At 50.0% G+C, this 20000-nt stretch overlaps 1 protein-coding gene across 9 annotated transcripts in view; it reads right to left on the bottom strand.

Moving 5' to 3' along the window:
- Positions 1 to 20000, bottom strand: part of strbp (spermatid perinuclear RNA binding protein) — a 67143-nt gene that overhangs the window by 23873 nt on the left and 23270 nt on the right. For all 9 annotated transcript variants that reach the window (XM_083669362.1, XM_083669358.1, XM_083669356.1 and 6 more), the window contains exons 3-6: positions 9511 to 9666; positions 2609 to 2934; positions 2297 to 2462; positions 660 to 807 (exon numbers count right to left, since the gene is read on the bottom strand). In XM_083669362.1, the coding sequence (XP_083525488.1) occupies positions 660 to 807; positions 2297 to 2462; positions 2609 to 2934; positions 9511 to 9513 (643 nt within the window). In that variant the 5' untranslated portion in view covers positions 9514 to 9666. The remainder of the gene's footprint in view (positions 1 to 659; positions 808 to 2296; positions 2463 to 2608; positions 2935 to 9510; positions 9667 to 20000) is intronic.

The raw sequence follows: 20000 nt of genomic DNA on the forward strand, positions 1-20000 counted from the left end.
TGCTTAGTCAGCCAGCCGGGCTTAGTGAGGGGGACGATAGCCAGATAGAGAGAACAGAGTCGTCCTCCCCCCCCCCTCCCCCCTCCCCCCCCCCACCTCTCTCCTTCTCCCCATCCCTCTGGCTGTTTAGTTAACCCTGACAGACAGAGGCCTGCTGGTCCAAGGTCAAAGGTCAAAGGTCTCAGAGACCAAAGGCTAGTGGAAATAGTCATGGCGAGGACAATGGAAAGACTCCACCACAGGCTGAGACAGCAGAAAGTGTGTGTGTGTGTGTGTGTGTGTGTGTGTGTGTGTGTGTGTGTGGTAGTATGCATAAGGAGCTTTTTATACAGGTATTGTGCAGGAGAATACAGCCAATGCATGGGGGAGGAACATGGATATATTTACTGATCAAAGCTCACTGTGTCCCAGTGGAGCACACGCGCACGCGCACACACACACACACACACACACACACACACACACACACACACACACACACATCCATACTCTACCTACCCCCTCCATTGCCTTTGTTCATGCAAAGACATTCCCTTCTCCCTGTAACTACTACAGCCATACCAGTGGAGGGTTAGACACACAGACACACACACACACACACACACATAGGTGGGGTTAGGGTGGCGTGTATGTGTGTGTGTGTGTGTGTGTGTGTGTACCTTGCTCCTCCGTGTCGCCCTCCTCCTCTCTCAACTGCGGGGAGGTGAGGGTGACCTTGAGTGTGAGTTTGGGCTCCGTCGTACTGCACACCAAGATGGCCGCCTCGGGGACACAGCACTGCACCTCGTACTTCTCCTCCGTTAGCTTCTGCACAGGGAGGGGGGGGGGGGGGGGGTCAACAACCACACGGCAGGGGTCAGGGGTCAGAGTTCACCGTGGGACGGTTCACCGCACTCGACCAGGGTCAATTCGACCGCTTGGTCTCGGTCCCCTCGCATGCAATTCATTAAGAGTTAGAACCCTAAGAGTTAGAACCCTAAGAGTTAGAACCCTAAGAATTAGAACCCTAACAGTTAGAACCCTAAGAATTAGAACCCTAAGAGTTAGAACCCTAAGAATTAGAACCCTAATTGCATGCATCACATTAAACACACATCCAGTCACACACAACGCATTTCCTAAACAGATGATTAGGAGGAGAGGCAGCGGGAGACGGGTTAAAAGCAGGAACAAAGGGCCTGATTGAATGTGATATTGTTTGATGTGTGGAGGCTCAGAGCTCAGAGGAAGCTTCTTTGCCGCGATCCGTCCCATTAATCCCGGCCGCACAATTACGATGCGCGTTGTGTGGCCGGCCTCCCCTCACACGCTGGTGAAATCAATTACCCCTGGCCCCGGTGATCCGGCTTAAGATGAGATGATGAATTCAAAAACGCAGACGGCGGGCAGACAGATATCTGCCCTCTGTTTTAATAGCCGTGTCACGCGGACGGGCTCACGCACACGCACACCTAGCCATTTTCTCGTTAGGCTGCGGAGCGTTCCGGAGCGTTCCGGAGCGCGGGAGGCCAGGGAGGCTGTTTAAGTGTGCAGCGAGTCGCGCGGGGCCAATCTGCATCCCATTAACATGTGACGCGGGTGTCGGGAGCTCTGGCCAGTGGGCTGAGACGCACGGTGAGCGCGCGCGAGACCCTCCCCCGCCGTTTGATTGGCTCGGGGGGCCTGAGGGGGAGGAGTAATGGGACAGAACTGACTAAATGGCCCAGGAGTTTCACATAGCAGCTCCCTGATACAAGGGGGAAAGCAGATAGTATGAGTAGATGTGGTTGTACAATGTGTTGTCTATATGTGGGGCCTTATGGACCGGACAAGCAGATATGTGCGTGTCCGTGTGTGTGGGTGGGTGTGTGTATGTGTGTGTGTGTGTGTGTGTGTGCGTGCGTGTCCTTTCCTGCCATGTCTGACTAATTAGGAAACCTCCTGGCAGAGTCCTGTATTAATTACACATGGAACTTATAAATAGAGCAGCCGCCCCTTTTTTTCTGTTGCTGCCCTGTCCACGAGGTCTGCCTCTGTACCAACTCTGTACCAACCCACCGTGCCCCACCGTGCCGCCCACGCCCACACACACAATCTGCCGTCCTAACTGTTTCACACTGCAGTCTATGTATAAAGCCAGCATGACAAACACAGCACACGCCAGCGTGGTAATAAAGAAGCCCAATGTGAGTGTGTGTGTGTGTGTGTGTGTGTGTGTGTGCGTGCGTGTGTGTAATTAATGTATTTGTTGCCAGCATGTCAGGGAGGGGATGTATGTGAGTGTGTGTGTGTGTGTGTGTGTGTGTGTGTGTGTCACCTGTATTTGTAGGGGCAGGTTGTCACAGACGGTGCCCAGCAGCGTCTGTGTGGGTTTCTCTTTACACATGAGTACCAGCTCCAGGTCCATGTCCTCTTTGATGAGCAGCCCCTTGGCCACCAGGCCGATCCTGATCACCCCACACAGGATGCCTCCACTCGGCTCCCTGGGGACCACAAACACACACCATTACTCCAAGGTCATTTCAGTCCACAGATTCTAGAAGTGTGTGTGTGTGTGTGTGTGTGTGTGTGTGTGTGTGTGTGTGTGTGTGTGTGTCTATGTCATTTCACTCCGGCATCAAAGCCCCACCTGCTGCTGTCGTTGGAGTCGTCGGGGGTAACGGCAGGGCTGGCGGTGGCGTCGGGCTCGCTGGGGGCGCCGGGCTCGCTGGGGGCGTCGTCCTCTGTGCTGTCCGTGGGCGGGGCCTGGCCGTCGTCGGCTGCCGCCACCGCCGCCGCCGCCGTGTCGCTGGTGGTCTGGCTGCTCTGATCTATCCAATCAGAGACGTTTTTGAGGGCACACTCCACGTTGGACACCAGCGTCTGGACCGCCTCCAGCTCCTCAGACGACGGGTAGATGGTGGAGTGTTTGGCCATGACATGGCGGTCATCGTTACCGAACGAACGGAAGGACCTCTGAGAGAGAGAGAGAGGGGGGGAGAGAGAGGGGGAGAGTGAGAGAGAGAGAGAGGGGGGGAGAGAGAGAGAGAGGGGGAGAGTGAGAGAGAGAGAGAGGGGGGGAGAGAGAGAGAGAGGGGGAGAGTGAGAGAGAGAGAGGGGGGGAGAGAGAGAGAGAGGGGGAGAGTGAGAGAGAGAGAGGGGGGGAGAGAGAGAGAGAGAGAGGGGGGAGAGAGAGAGAGAGAGAGGGGGGGAGAGAGAGAGAGAGGGGGAGAGTGAGAGAGAGAGAGGGGGGGAGAGGGGGAGAGAGAGAGAGAGGGGGAGAGTGAGAGAGAGAGAGGGGGGGGGAGAGTGAGGAGACAAATGGAGGGCGCGAAAGAAGACAGAGAGGGGGGGGGGGGGAGAGATAGAGAGACAGAGAGAGGGGGAGAGAGATGGGGAGAGTTAGGAACACTTCCAACACAATGAATGCCCAGAAACAACACACAGACAACATTTACACAAATCTTGTGTCCACACACACACCCGCACACACACACACACACACACACACAAAAACAAACAAAACACCCTCAATGGTACAAGGGCACCTCTGGAGAAGCGTTCAGCAGCAGATTAAACTTTAATCAATCAAACTCACCTCTCCTTCCCCTGATGGCCAAACAAATGTCTAGCCAGGTTACATTTCTGCTGCTACTCTCACCCCTGGGCTGCACTATGACTATGACCACCCACACACTCCCACACCCACACACACCCACACACACACCCACACACACACCCTGCCACCCTCTGTCAAACTGAACTACCCCATGACAGAGAGCCAGAGAGATGCAGCCAGCAGAAAAACACCTGTCAACACTTTAGTGTTGCCTGAGTGAGTGAGTGAGTGAAAGAGAATGTATGTGTGTGTGTGTGTGTGTGTGTGTGTGTGTGTGTGTGTGTGTGTGTGCAATTAATGTATTTGTTGCCAGCATGTCAGGGAGGGGATGTATGTGTGTGTGTGTGTGTGTGTGTGTGTGTGTGTGTGTGTGTGTGTGTACTTAATGTATGTGTTGGCAGGATGCAGGGAGGGGACATGTATCATCCTTATGGGAGGAAAATCAATTTTAACTCAATGACAGCAGCCCCACCCTGCTGTCATTCCTGCCCCTGCCGCCCCCCCCCCCCACCCCACCCCACCCCACCCCGATCCTCAATCAAATACTACTGTAACTCACCCTCTCCCCTCTATCTGCCCCTTTCCCCCTAACCCAATCAACCATCCAGTCCCAGCTCCCCCGGCCAACTGCCCCACCACCCTCACCAGAGCAGACGGGGGGGGGGGGGGGGGGGGGTTGCACCAGGGGGAACAAACCTCCTTCTCTCCACCATCAATCCCATCCCCTCGCGTAATATCATACAGAGAGAGTAGGAAAATCGGCCCTGCAGTATGTGTGAAGATTGATTTAGTTAAACATAATATTGTATAAAGGCTCACTCTGCGTCAGTTCAGTTCAGTGTCAATCCCAGGGCCTGACGTTGTCCATATCCATGTCCTGAACACATGTTTGTCTTTCCCTCTGTCCTCCATGCAAACACCACTGGAGGGGCCTGACCTTTAGAGAGCCTGCAGAGTGGCTGACACATCCCTCCTGCCATCAATCTACTGAATCTGCTGCCGCTGCACAAGTTAGTGCGCACGCACGCACACACACGCACGCGCGCGCGCGCGCGCACGCACAGACACACACACTTATTTCATTTCCATCTCCTTTTGCCTGGTGCCGTTTCCCACAGAATGGGAGGCAGAAGCGGCAGTTTCGACGCAGTTGTATGTGTGTGTCAAACATGCGTGTGAGTGAGTGAGTGAATGAATGTGTGAGTTATGTGTGAGTTAAAACCCATCTCTTCAAGTTACATCTTAACAGTCCCTCCTAAAGACCTCTTCACCCTCACTACCCCCCCTGTACTAACCCTAACCCCAACCCTAGAGACCTCTTCACCCCCACTACCCCCCTATACTAACCCTAACCCCAACCCTAGAGACCTCTTCACCCCCACTACCCCCCTATACTAACCCTAACCCCAACCCTAGAGACCTCTTCACCCCCACTACCCCCCTATACTAACCCTAACCCCAACCCTAGAGACCTCTTCACCTCCCCTGTACAAGTTCTCTCCTGCTAATAAAATATACTTATTTAAAAAAATAAAATAATAATAATAATAATAATTAGCCTACTGGCATTACGACTGCCAACGGCCCCTGGTGTGAGCATTGATTACTTTGTCTTATGATGACTGTTGGATAGATGATTCACTTACTTAAACAAATGTATTTGTTGTAAGTCGCTTTGGATGAAGGCGTCTGCTGAATGCCAGAAATGTAAAAAATGTAAATGTAAAGTTAATGTGTGTGTGTGTGTGTGTGTGTGTGTCCTTGCTTCCTACTCTGTTCAGTACAGTGTTTAAAGGGATAGTTCAGGGGTTTTTTGTTCGGTCATATTTCCATTCATGAGCATTCTGTGGCTGGTCAGGCTACCGTTTTAGCCAGGCGACGTGAACGGGAGCAGCAGCACAGCTCTCAGTGTGACGACTTCAAATCTCGCCGCAAGAAATTGTACAGGCCACCTCATATTTTTGGGGCCTACACACGCATGGTGAGGTGAAAACTATTTCACAAGCGTAAACCTATATTACTGGAACTGAGAATACTTCCTGTTTAGCCTGTGCTACGTCCGCGCGCTGCCATTCGACGGTTTTACGACAGAGAGGAACAGGAAGTACGACTTGGGCCGGAACGACATGGACAGTGTCCTTCAGTTGGAGTGGCTGCTGCGTCCTATTCAAAGGCACAATGACGTCGTTTTCGACCAAAACAATATCGTATTTTTCTATGGAACCCTGGGAAAGTAAACCATGACACGTTTTGAAGCACTTTGCTGTGCTTTTAAGAGCGGCGGTTGCTGCTGCTCCCATTCAGTGGCTGGTTTTATGAGGTGTCTCTAATGTGGGGCTCCACAGCCTATAAACCACCAGGAGCGCAGGGACACAGAGAGGGGGGGCGGGGGGAGGGGGGGGGGGTTGTGTAAAAGGGCCGTAGGGGTGCAGGGTAGGGGGCTCCCAGACCCCCCGCCATGCAGGTAAATCACCTACTTTACAGGCTGGCTGGCCTCAAGGGCTGCTGCTGGATTCAAGTAATAGAGCATGTGACTACTGGAGAGGCTGGCCATCCTACTACACACACACACACACACACGCACACGCACACGCACACGCACATGCACACACGCGCACACACACGCACACACTGATTACTCCAGAGCCAATCAGGGGCCACCGCAGTACAACAGCCCTGCATGAGGCTAATGTGAGAAAGGACAACACAAACTGACTTTCTGCCACCTTGCTGTGACACACACACACACACGCACACACACACACACACACACACACGCACACACACGCACACACACACACGCACACACAGCTGCCGACCCTCAATAATTCCACCCCGACCACCACGTGTCCCAGAGGTCCCTCATGCAATATGTTAGGACAGGTCCACTCAGTCACACGCGGACGTGGGATAATGAATCAGACGTTAGTTCAGTGTCCCTGAGGAACGGCTCTGGAGAGGGCACCTCTGAGACCGCACTGTCTTTGCTAGTGCACACACTTTAATCTGCATTCAAAAACAACCAAAAGCAGTTTTCTTAGCTCACATTTCATACAGTGCCTTCAGAAAGTATTCAGACCCCTTCACTTTTTCCACATTTTTGTTGTGTTATAGACTCAATTTATAATGGATTAAAATTGACAAGTGACAAAGCAAAAACACGTTTTTTGACATTTCAGTCAATTTATTAATATTAGGTATTTTTGTATTTCACTTTGAATACATTTACTGAAATTTCAAAAAACGTGTTTTCGCTTTGTCATTCTGGGGTATTGTGTGTGGATTAATGGCAAATTCAATTTAATCCATTATAAATTGAGTCTAGAACACAACAAAATGTGGAAAAAGTGAAGGGGTCTGAATACTTTCCGAAGGCGCTGTACAAGTGACATAAATAAAAGCATAACAAACCATAGGGCAACTTGGAGTGGCTGAAAAAGCCTCAAATGCAGTTTACTCCCTATACAGTGTCAAATGCAGTGTCCTCCCTGTACAGTGTCAAATAGTTGTGCACATATCTGGTCCACATTAGACGTGTGTCACGGCGGTTTAACAGAGTGCATGTCCAGAGGCCCACTGGGAGGCATCATCTCTGGGCCACACGCATCAGGAAGTCACTGTCAACAATACACTGGGGGACTGACTTAGTAGCACACGCACACGCGCACACACACACACACGCACAGACACACGCACAGACACGCACACGCACGCTAAAGTCTAAGTATCTGTTGTGTCTCTGCTGCTGAGTGTTTTTGAGGGTACGGACTGTCGTGTGTGTGTGAGTGCACGCGCGAGTGTGTGCGTGATACGTTTACCGTAATATCACCTTGCTTCTCCTCTTACACCACACCATTACAGTTACAACACACATTTACCGCTTCACTGCTGCCAGTCAGCCACATTACATAATCACATTAGAGGGGGGGAGGGGGAGGGGGAGGGTGGGGGGGGGGGGAGGGGGCAATAAAACTAACTCTATAGAATGTACTGTCCAATAAAAACATCTTCAGTCCGCTGTGGACTCTGGAAAGAAGGCACGCTCCAAAGTGGTAACCCTTTACTGTACTGGAGCACGCAAAGGCTTGTTTGGGGGGGGGGGGGGGGGGGGGGGCAGTGTACAAAATGATGTGTGTGTGGTCAGTGTGTGTGTGTGTGTGTGTGTGTGTAGAGATGCTGTGATGGATGTACACTCAGGGCTGCAGGCAGAGTGACATGGCAGAGAGAGGGATATGACCGGCCCGAGGCAGATTGCATTAAAAATTCATCCTGTGATTTATCTGCACTACGCTTGGCAGGTCCTGCACACAAGATGGCCCAATTTTATTGTGTTTTTTTTTTTCCTTTTTTTTTTCTTTTTACAGCCTTTCAAATTAAGGCTCTCATACACACACACACACACACACACACACACACACACACAAACAGGCATGCACAAACACAAACAAACACACACACACACGCAAGATCCTCTTTCCAATTACTTAGTCTCAGTGGACTGGCTTCAATGACCATAAAGCTGTAGAAAGACAATGAAGACATCCTGTCTGTCTGTCTGTCAGTCTGTCTGTCTGACCCTCCTTAGAACCAGGCGGCATAGAGAAACTACAATACCCAGCCTGCATTGTTCTGCTAATTACGGTATTCATGTTTGCCCTTTGCTCAGGATAACGTGAGCATGTTGAATATTAACGTTTACGGCCCCGCTGTAAAGGCTTATGGCTGGGTCTGGTGAGGAGCTGAGCTGACTGAGCCTGGGCTCTCTGGGTGCCTTTTAACTGCTAGGAGTGAACTGAGAGCTAACAAGGTCACACACACACACACACACACACACACACACACACACACACACACACACACACACACACACACACACACACACACACACACACACACACACACACACACACACACCACTGTCTCAGAGATGTCGATGGAGATGTAGATGCGAGTCGAGTGTGTGTGTGTGTGAGTGTGTGTGTGTGTGTGTGTGTGTCACAAGGAGCTGGCTGAAAGTGAGTGTGTGTTATCTTCTCTCTCATTAGTCTCACGCAGGGCCATTGTGCTGCGGTGGCTCCTCATTGGCTCTGGAGTCATCCGAATATGAAGTGTGTGTGTGTGTGTGTGTGTGTGTGTGTGTGTGTGTGTGTGTGTGTGTGTGTGTGTGAGAATGTGACTGTATGCGCTTGTGTAAGAGAGAGTGTGTGTGTGTGTGTGAGAATGTGACTATATGCGCTTGTGTAAGAGAGAGTGTGTGTGTGTGTGTCTGTGTGAGAATGTGACTGTATGCGCTTGTGTGTGTGTGTGTGTGTGTGTGTGTGTATCTGAGTTGAGAACACAATGAAGAGAGAACAGTGGGAAGGTGAACACTGTGCTGTGACGATGTTGTGTAACTGTGCTTCGCTGTGCAGAGTGTGGAGCCCAAGGTCACCCTTCTACTCTCCTGAATCGCCCCAGCAGCAACGTTAGCACCACCCTCATTACCCAGGGTTATTTATGAACCCCCCCCCCCCACACACACACCCACCCACCCCTCCCGCTCTGGGTTTTAATAATTCATGTGCCGCGTTCCCCTGAGGCTCCCGGAGTCAGGGGTAAGGACCATTAATCAATCCCTGATCTCTCTCTCTCTCTCTCTCTCTCTCCCTCTCTCTCTCCCTCTCTCCCTCTCTCCCTCCCTCTCTCCCTCCCTCCCTCCGTCCTCAAGACCTTCATCTCACAGCCAAACAGACCACACTCCGTCTTCTCTCAATCACTATCTCGCGGAATATCTACAACTGAATATCTAGGCTAGAAGATTTTCGACCAGCTTAACAAATTCACACCCGATGAGGGACGCATTTTGTCAGGAGGCACTTGCACACACACAGATACAGATACAGATACACACACAGAGACAGATACACACATACACACACACACACACACACTACCATGGCTGCAGGAGGAGTGGTGGCTCCTCTTCCGTCTCCCTGTGTGGCCCGGGGTACGTTGCTGCCGGGTGTGTTGCCAGGTGGGCTCTGAGTCAGGACAGGGGCCTCCGGGCTCTGCTCCTCATGCGCTCCCCTCTGAGCCCCCCGCCGAAAGAGCTGAGACAGAGAGAGAAACAAAGACAAAGAAAATCAGTTGGTGAACGCTAAGGGGACCCAAGCTGCGGTAGCTCCACCATCCTGTTTGATCCGCCCCCACAATATACAACACCCCAAATGTTCCCCCTTGGCTGCACGTGCCCCCCCCCCCCCCCCCCCCCCGCCGCCCCCCTTCACTCCCCTTTATCTGAGCCCCACATCCCTTCTCCATTCTCAAATACACCTCCTTCTGCTCTGAATACAGTAAGCTCCACACACACACACACACACACACACACACACACACACACACACACACACACACACACACACACACCCTTTCTGTCACACACACACACACAAACACACACACACACACACCTCTCAGCAGGAGTCCAGGCTTTCTCTTCTACCGTCAGCGGGGAGAGATGAAAAAGCATGGCTAAGCTGCTCAAGTCAATTCATATTTCATGATCTGGAAGGAGTTGTGGAAAAACCAGTGGGGCAAAACCTGTTGTTTTCATACAGTACGTATATCCACGCGCTGTGATTGGGCTGTTCCATTCCGCGCTGTGATTGGGCCGTTCACTCAAGCCTAACCCTTCTGTCAGCGCTCTCACTCTCAAGCGCCGGTGGCCTTCACGTCAGCCGCTCCCTTCACTGACGTCGGTACCATTTATAACAATAGTCATAATCATTAATCATCACCATCATCATCATCATTACCATGTATGTACTGTATCAAAGATTAACCAGGGGGGGAGTAATGGGAAAAGTGTGATCCGTTAAGCCCCTGCTCATCGGCATTAATCCATTGATGTCCCTAATGTCCTTTCCCAGGAAAACAATTTCCATTCCCATGGATTAGAGCTCTGCCATGCCGTGGTGTGCCACGTGGCTGGTGGACGGGCAAACCATGAGGGGGGGGGGGGGGTGGGGACGACAGGTACAGAGACCACCTCAATCGATCACAAAATAAATGGTCTGTTCTGTAACCGTTGTAGAAACACATTAAGCCACTAGAGTGACTTCACTCAGGGTAAAGCACGGCCTCTCGTGCCTCACTTCCTAAGCGTGACACTGTCAGTATATGATGACTCGGGACAGAAAGCGTCCTCGCCCGCTCAGGAAGTGACACCGCTATCCAAACTACAGCAGGATGCGGGCCAGAGCGGCGCCTGACAACAACAAGGACGTTTTGTGTTTACTTTTCCAGTAACAAAATGGAGGCATCCCCCTGTTATATGATCGGCCCGTGTTAACAAGCCTGTTCGCCGGCTGTAACCGGTACGATGACATTTCTGAGAGGAACTTCCTGTACCACGACAGAGATAACATTCTCTAGAGAATACAATCTACCTACTCTCACAGACGCCCAGATATGGAGGGTGGGGGTTTGGTAAGAGAAAATAAATTAAATGTAAAAATGAATGTGTGAATGAGATTTAAAAAAAATATATAATAATAATAATAATAATAATAATAATAATAATAATATGAAGTAAATTAAATCATTGACCAAATAAAAAAGTATCATTTTCTCCAGAAAACAACCGTCTCCAAGCAGCATTGAAAGGAAAGCTGTTGTACAAACGTAGTTAATGAATAGCTAATGAGTAGGTACAGTAAAGCTGCAGCAGTCACAGACAGACAGCCCTGAGTACTGCCACTGCCAGATATCCAAATGTCCCCAGGAGCGCGGCCCTGTCCTCTCCAGGCCGTTGTGAAGTCATTAAGGCTGAGACCAGAGGAAAATGAACTGGGTGACAGCCACTTAAGCATGGAAATTACTCCTCTGAGATGGAAACCACGCTGTTATCAAAGAGCTCTGCCTCGCGGTGGGATCGCCCGGGAACAACGCACATTGTCCGTCTTAGACAATGCTCTCTGTCTGTCTCTCTCTCTGACACACACACACACACACTCACACTGTGCTCTCTCACACACACACACGCTCGTTTAGAGAGACACGCTGTGCTCTCACACACACACTTTTGTCACATTTTCTGACACACACACACTCATTTACACACACTGTACACTGTGCTCACACACACACACACACACATAGGCAAACCCTGTGGTGGTCTAGGGTTTTGTGATGTTGGCTGACACAGATAGATAGACAGATATGACAACAGTGGAGGGTGTCAGTCGGGTTCGAGGGACTGCTGCTGCTGCTGATAAGATAAGGCTCATTTAGGGAGCCGGCTCTGTGTCTCTGTGGCTGACCTCTCTGACACAGCGGCAGTTGGTCCTCTCTGAGAGGCACTTCTGTGAGCGGCAGCGCCTGTCATCATCCAATTCCACAGCACTCTGCACACGCGCGCGCACACACACTGACACACACGCGCACGCGCACACACTGACACACACGCGCGCGCCAACCTCCCTCTGCATTCAACCCTCACGTTGTTGCCGGCTAATTTCCGGCATGAAATGTGCCGATAAGGAGCCGCAATCAGTAAGTCGCCAGTGATCTAAACGCAACTTAATTAACCCCCGTTAAGCGCGGAGCAGATAGGAGAGCGCCGCTCCTCGTGAGAACGCCGCACGTGTCGGGCCGGAGGACGGCGGCGGCGGCAGCCTCGCCTGGTTCTACCGCGTGTGATCCCTTAAACGGGGGGCCGACGGGGGACGGGACGGACTTGTTTTTGGTTTTCGCGTCTCGTCGGCGTACGGCGTGAGGTGGGTGGGCGGGCGGGCAGGCATTGCGGAGAGGAGCAGGACCCCCTGGAAGCCTTTGATTAGTTCAGAGGAGAGAAGAGGGGATGACCCATTAGCACGGGCGTTGATGTGTGAGGGCTGCGTTGGAGTGGGTTTTGGACGACAACAGAACCCACAGAGTAAAAGCCCCCCCCCGTGTTGCTGCGGGGGGGTTGAAAAAGACAGCGTCCGGCTGTGAGTGGCTGCCGTGAGGGAGGGAGGGAGTGAGTGAGTGAGTGAGTGAGTGAGGGAGGTCCTTCCTCCACTCTTTACCGATTTTACGTAACTCTTCATCCCCCTCTCCTCTCCTCCCGTCCCCCTCCTCTGCTTTCCTCTCCTCTCCAGCAGCTCCCATAGTAAAACAGAGCAGTGCTGCTGCCAACATCAGGCCCTCTCTACCTCTACCCTTCTCATTTTCTCCCCCCCCTCCCTCCCTCCCTCCCTCCCTCCCTCCCTCTCTCTCTCTCTCTCTACCTTCCTGTCTTGCCTCCAGGAGAGGATCATTACAGAGGAATTAAGCGGCGGTGTCTCTGAGGCTCCCAGTCGGCACTGACTGCGCCGAGCTCTCCTCCAGAGACAGAGAGGAGGGAGGGAGGGAGGGAGGAACGGTAACACGACCAGCCCAGAGTGGGGGCTGTCACTCTGGGAGAGACAGAGAGAGAGAGAGAGAGAGAGAGAGGGGGAGGGAGAGGGGGGGGGGAGAGAGAGAGAGAGAGAGAGAGAGAGAGAGGCTGGTTCGGTTAGACTCCCTATCGGGAACACAGCCTGCGGCAACAATCCTGGGCCCCGCAAACAATTACTACCTCACCTGCGGCTGAGAGGAACATGGCAGCCAATTCTTTCCGTGGCAACCGTAGGGGGGGGGGGGGATAAGCGCTCCCGCTAACGGTGCTACTGCCACTTAAGACATAAACACCGGCACTCGGCGAACAGAACACCGTGCAGCTGCTGAACTCCATTTCTCATTAATTTCTCATTAACACAAGGTTTAATTACAAACAACAACAATAACTGACAAGCTTTGTTTGCCCCTGATCTCTCTCTTTTTTCTTTTTTTTTTTTTTCCTTCTTCTTCTTCTCCATTTTCCTGGATAAATAGGTCGAGTTGAGAAACAAGTAATCTAGGACAGTATTAGTCGTATGAGGAATAATGGCTTTGGCTTTCTCCCCACTGTGATATGAGTAGCTAAGGAAACGCGTTCTTCTGGTGTGTGTGTGTGTGTGTGTGTGTGTGTGTGTGTGAATACCCAAGTGTTCTTCCTCGCTACTGAGGGTTTCAAAGCGCCTAATTACAGGCACACTCTCCATTTCTCTCTCTCTCTCTCTCTCCCTCTCTCTCTCTTTCTCACCCTCCTTCTTCCCTGTATTCCTCTCATCAGGCAGAAGGGCTCCAGTCTTCTCTGGGGTAATCAGTGGATATGTACCCACATTAGATCGCTGCAGATCCAGGAACTCCCCCATCCCCGAAGCCTACAGCCCTCCTCTCCACTGCAGATACTACAGACAGATGGTCAACCTGAGGAAATCGTACTAAAAACACTGCAGACCCATGCCAGGTATTTAGGCCTGGGTTGCTGGCAAACACTTCATGACAACAGTACTTTCTACTCTAAAATACACCATCCAAATAAAAGTTGGATTGACATTCAACCTGAGTGAAGCGCAATCACTTTTCAAAGGCGAGGCTAAATCACCATGAGACTTTTAGTCTTCGTTTATTTCCTCGTAATTTGTGATTTCTCATTAAACAGCTGATGGTGTTGGTCTCCAGAGGACACGTAGAGGCCTGCGGGGCCAGACAACAGAGACCTGACTGCTGCTTTCTCATTAGTGGAGGGAGTGAGTGTGTGTGTGTGTGTGTGTGTGTGTGTGTGTGTGTGTGCGTGCGGGTGTGTGTGTGTGTGGGTGGGTGTAGTGCATGTGCGATACTCTGGATGAGAAACACAAAACCATCGCCACCTCCCTCGTCCGCCTGGTTGAAACTCATTTTGATAATCGTTCAGCCTCCTTTTCTGAACTACACACACCTGCCTTTCCACCGGCGAGGACAAGTGATTTCCATTTTGTCCCCGTAGAGATGGAATAGCATCAGACGGTATAGGGGAACGGAATTAAAGGGAATTAAAGGGAATTTTGTCGAGGCCATCGAGCTGCACTTTAGAGAGCGATGCCTCCCGATAACAGTCGTGCTGGAGGTGGGGGAGATCGAAAATAGAGGAGCCCAGGTGTTAGGCCTGTGTTAATAGGTGTATTTCTTTACAGAGGTTGAGCTAATGTTGTTACTGGCACTGAATGTCAATGTGTATGTTATTTCCAACGTTATTCTAGACCTCTATGTTAATGTTTTTTTTCCTAATGTTATTTCTGAGCAGGATATTTCTGGGTATGGTATTCTAAATTCTATTTCGGGTGTGGTGTGTTTACACGATCATTAGCCTCACCTGAATGTCTCATTGTATGCCAGTCAAATTAATCCTTGTTTACATTTTTAACAACTTTATTTCTGGCATATGTTTACATATCAGTTCCTGCATCCGTCTTAACTGGTGTTGATGTGCGACTCACAAACACACGCACACAATCCATTTATACTACTTATCTTTCCACTCACAACACTCTCACAATACAATTAAGAACCGTTTAATAAAAATGACTTGAAAATAAGTCTTTTTCAACCGTACGGCGCAGCCCTGACTATTTATAATTGTTCGATAATGAGAACATACGTGTGTCATATGGCTAATTGAACACGTCCATCTTTGCGTGAAAGAGATGACGGCCACAGAGATGGGAACACTAATCTAAACTCGCACTTCAAACTGAAACACCCGTTACCAGCTGCACGGATGGGACATCTGTCTGTATCAAGTGCTGCTGTCGGGTTCAGACAACAGATATGTTGTCGTCGGTTAACACGACGGCATACATGTCGTGACGCGCCCACTTTGTCACACCTGACTGGACACTACAGTCAAAATGCCGACAGACTCGCATTTTTTTTTCTCCAGAAAACCACACGGCGGACAACATTGTTGATGCACTCCGCGCCGCACTTGGATGCGAATAAACTCTCGGCCGTAAGGACGGACGATGCTGCTGACGTGGCGGCCGCCGTCAGGGCCCTGAGTTGGCCGTGGCGCAACTGTTTTGGTGAAGAACGCAGCGCAGGACCGGAGGCCACGGAGAGAGCGGGCCCTCCGAGTCTCTGCCGTGCCATGACCGCCGTCTTCTCTCGTCTTCTCCCCGAAAGAGAGAGCTCAAAAAGAAGCAACGTGGAATTAGGAATTCCAGAGCATAGTCTCATAACGGTAACTAAATCTAGACAAATGATGGCCTATAGGCTATAGGACAGGAGATACGTTATTACGAATGCAGCACGTGATGCTTCTTATTAAGCTATCATGTTATGCTATCCAACTTTTTAGTTCAGTTTGTCAAGCTGTGACCGGGATGACAAGTTTAAATGATTTAGATTGTTTTTCAACGTCGATTAAATATATGGAGCAAAGATGGCTCCCGACAGCCCCCTCAACGTTATATTTTTATATAATTAGTAATACTGGGCTAAAAATTTAGGACGGTATAAAAAGGTATGAAAAAATCTATACCGCCCAACCCTAATTCAGAGAGACATTTTCTCTTTAAATGACACATCTAATTAATTGAACCATTATTTTCTGCAGCAGCATTCAATACTTATGTTTCTCTCATCTTGTCCCTGTCTCTTCCAGACGGCTGTTTGGTGGAGGGCTCTGTATCCCCTTCTTTTTCTCACCTTGAGCTGTGCGTACCACGGTTGTGCTTTTCCTAGTCAGAGGGCCACCTGCTTATACTCCCTCCGTTTCACCAGGAGCATCCACACTCGCGTCCACAACCACACCAGCTGCTCAGGAGATATGCGAGTGAACTTCAAGTTCGCGGCGCAACCGTCTCTGTTTGCAGTGGCTAAATAAGCTGTATTCCATCAGTAACACGTTATTCAAGAAGCCTTTGTCATAATGTCCCCGTTGTAACATCAGAAGCAGCAGCGTTTAGGAGACCAGAGGGACCCAACCCTTCCGTCACTTTCTACCGACTTCAAAACCTGTAAAGGTTTGCATGACCTGTGTGTGAGTTACAGTTAACTGTGTAACTGTAAAACTAAAATGGGTACTATTGTCTTAATATAGGAGTCAGTGTTATGAATGATGTTGGGTAAATGGAGTGTGCTTGGCTCACAGACCCTGTGGACCAGCCACGTCACCAAGCTGGCCCGCGACGTCCTCCTCCTGGTGTCCAAACATAGACGCCACATACACAGTGCGCAAAGCCTCACCTGAATGTCTCATGGTACTGTATGCCTGTCACATATGACCTCTGTGTATACATTCATGTTGTTGCAACTTTATTTCAGGCATATGTCCACATATCTGTGCCTGCATGTGTCTAAACTGCTGTTCACATGTGACACACACCCACTCCCACACCCGCCCACACCTCTCCAGGCGGTCTATGGGCTCAAATGTACTGAACAGACACTCTGTTGTTCAACGGACTGTTGAACTGTTCCCGTCTCTCCATTCTCCTAGTCCTAGTCCTACTCTGAGAACATAACATCCTCTGTATAAACATCTGGAAGTGTGCTCTGCTGCCTTGCATTTGTCTATGCTGCTCTGGTTCTCTCTCTGCAGGGATCTGTCTGAGAACGGAGAGAGAGACAGACAGACAGGCCACAGAGGTTGGCAGAGAGAGAAACAACACAAACACAAGAAATAGTGCGGAGTGGAAACAGACTTTCCTCTGCAATCTCTAAAAAGAAATCATGGAGCTAGGAATGTTTAAGCAATGTCAATAAATACGGGTTTATAATGAGTTGAGGTAATTTGCGTGTTAGGTAATTAACAGCTCCCTCAGCTGTGTTTCCAGCCAGGGCCCAGATCAGATCTGCAGCACGGAGACGACAAATGTTTTTTTAATGGCTGGAGGGGAAAGAAGAAACTAACGTTGTTACAATAAACACACTTGGGAGCAAACTGTATAACACACACACACACGCACGCCCTTTCGAGACAGACATGTTCCTCTCGTTACGGTCGGAATGCGTCGGAATGCAGGGAAATGCGTCAGATGCCGCGCGTCCTCTGTCTGCGAGGAGTGTGCTAAAACAAAGGACACCAGGGGGGGTTCATCATTATCACCGTGCAGAATGGGAGCCGGGGAGCCTCCGGAGGGGCTGCAATGCAGATAGACTTTGTATGGAAATCACCCTGACCTTTATACGACAGCCCCTCTCGGCTTTTCAACTTTAAAACACACCTCGTACAGTCCACAAAAATAATAATGCTCATGTGAGACAAAAGTACAGTAATACATTGCACTGTGATAGCGTAGCCGGTCTGCACTAACCCTAATTAAAGCAACAGCAACAACGACGACTCGACAACATCACGTTATTATCCACAAACAGCTTGATGTTTGACGTGTCTGCATCTGCATACTGTATTATTATACTGTAGCGAAGTACTGCTGCCAAAGTCTGACATTGACGTTGCATCCATTATCCCTCCACCGCCTCCCGTTCTTTTAAAAATAAAGCAAGAAAAGCAACTTTGTGTCTTGCTCGCACAGGTAGACGGTATTGATGATTTGGCAGCAGTGTGTGTAGAATGTGCTGATGGTGCCTTGGGGGAGGAAATGGATGACATCGATGAGCGCGTGACCCTGCTGCCAATAATTAAGATGGAGGAGGAGCGTTGGGTGGTTCCTGCTGACTGCAGGTCAAGTCCTGCAGGACGGGGGTGGGGGTCAGAGATAACCAGGATGGATGGATATTTGTGTTTGCCGTAGATTGAAGACCCATCTCTTCAGGCTAAGATCTTAACTAAGGTCTCTCCTGAAGACCTCTTCATCCCCACTACCCCCCTGTACATGTTTCTTTACTGTAAATAAATTAATTACAAAAATAATAATAATAATAATAATAATACATTTAAAAAAGTAATTATTCCTTCTTCTAGCATTGTGACTGCCAAAAGCCCCTGGTCCTAGCATAGATTACTTTATCTTATGACGACTGATGGATAGATGATTCACTTATGTAGTCAAATGGATTTGTTGTATGTCGCTTTGGATAAAGGCGTCTGCTAAATGCCGTAAATGTAAATGTGTGTGTGTGTGGTGGTCAGTGAGGCACTCGGTCAAAGCCATTAAGTGAGTGTTTACAATGGCATACTCTCCACTACAATTATTCCATTCTCTTCCATACTCTTTCACTCACTTGTTCACTCAATCACAGACAAAAGCGATCCAGTTTCATTACTGTGGTTCTGGCAATACAGCCAGTCACTCACACACAGCCAGTCACTCACACACCGCCAGTAACCCCCCCCCCCCCACACACACACACACACACAATCCCCCCCACACACACACACACACACAAACAAAACAAAACAAAGTGTCCTTGCTCCAGACACCACTTAGGTCCTGTAACAGCTAGGAGAGGAGGACAAGAGAAGACGGCCCAACAGAAACCCAATTAAACACAGTGCTGACAGTAATGGCCACCAGTGTTATTTGTGTCTGTCCAGCAAGGACGTCTCTAGAGTAGGAAAACAGCAAAACCGCAAAGGATTTAATTAGTCTAAAGGAGCCAAACATTTCATTCTGTCTCGGTTCCTCAAATGCCTCATCAGAGTGAATGGAAAGTACAGGGCACGAGAGCAAAGAAAGAAAATAGATAGATAGATAGATAGATAGATAGATAGATAGATAGATAGATGCTTTATTGATTTTATTGAAATATTATATACAGTAAGAACAGTCCAGTATGATTTAACATCCCCCAGCCTCTGACTCTGTTCACCCTGATGGAGCCAGCTGGAGGAGGAGTGGTACAGTCTTATTGCGGCAGGCAGAAAAGATCTCCTATAGCGCTCCTTAGTGTAACGTTGTTGTAATAATCTGTTGCTAAAGGAGCTTCTCTGCTCTGCCAGGGGATGGGAGGGATTGTCCATGATGGCCAGGAGTTTGGTCCTCTTCCTCCTATTGGCCACCTCCTCCACAGTGTCCAGGGTGACACCGAGGACAGAACCAGCTTTCCTAATAAGCTTGTAACCCTAACCCTCTTGGTGTTACCTTCCTTGATGCTGCCCCCCCAGCATACCACCGCATACAGCACTGCACTGGCCTCCACTGACTGGTAGAACATGTTCAACATGTCCTGCACACACCAAAGGATCTGAGCCTCCTCAGGAAATAAAGCCAGCTCTGGCCCCTCTTGTACAGGAGATCTGTGTTACCAGTCCAGTCCAGTTTATTGTCCAGGTGCACCCCCAGGTACTTGTAGCTCTGGACCACCTCCACGTCCTTTCTCTGGATGGAAACAGGAGACGGGGGACCCTAGTCCTCCTAAAGTCCACCACCATCTCCTTTGTCTTGCTGATGTTGAGTAGCAGGTGGTTCTGCTCACACCACTCAACAAAACCGTCTACCAGTCCTCTGTACTCGGTCTCCTGGCCGCCACTGACAAATTCCACAATAGCAGAATCATCCAAGAAGTTCTGCAGATGGCACGTAACTGTGTTGTGCCTGAAGTCCGAGGAATAGAGGGTGAAGAGGCCCTGGGGGGCGTTAGTGCTGCTCACCACCCAGTCCGACACACATCCCTG

Source organism: Argentina silus, assembly GCF_951799395.1.
Source record: "Argentina silus genome assembly, chromosome: 5".
In the NCBI taxonomy this organism is placed as follows: Eukaryota; Metazoa; Chordata; class Actinopteri; order Argentiniformes; family Argentinidae; genus Argentina; species Argentina silus.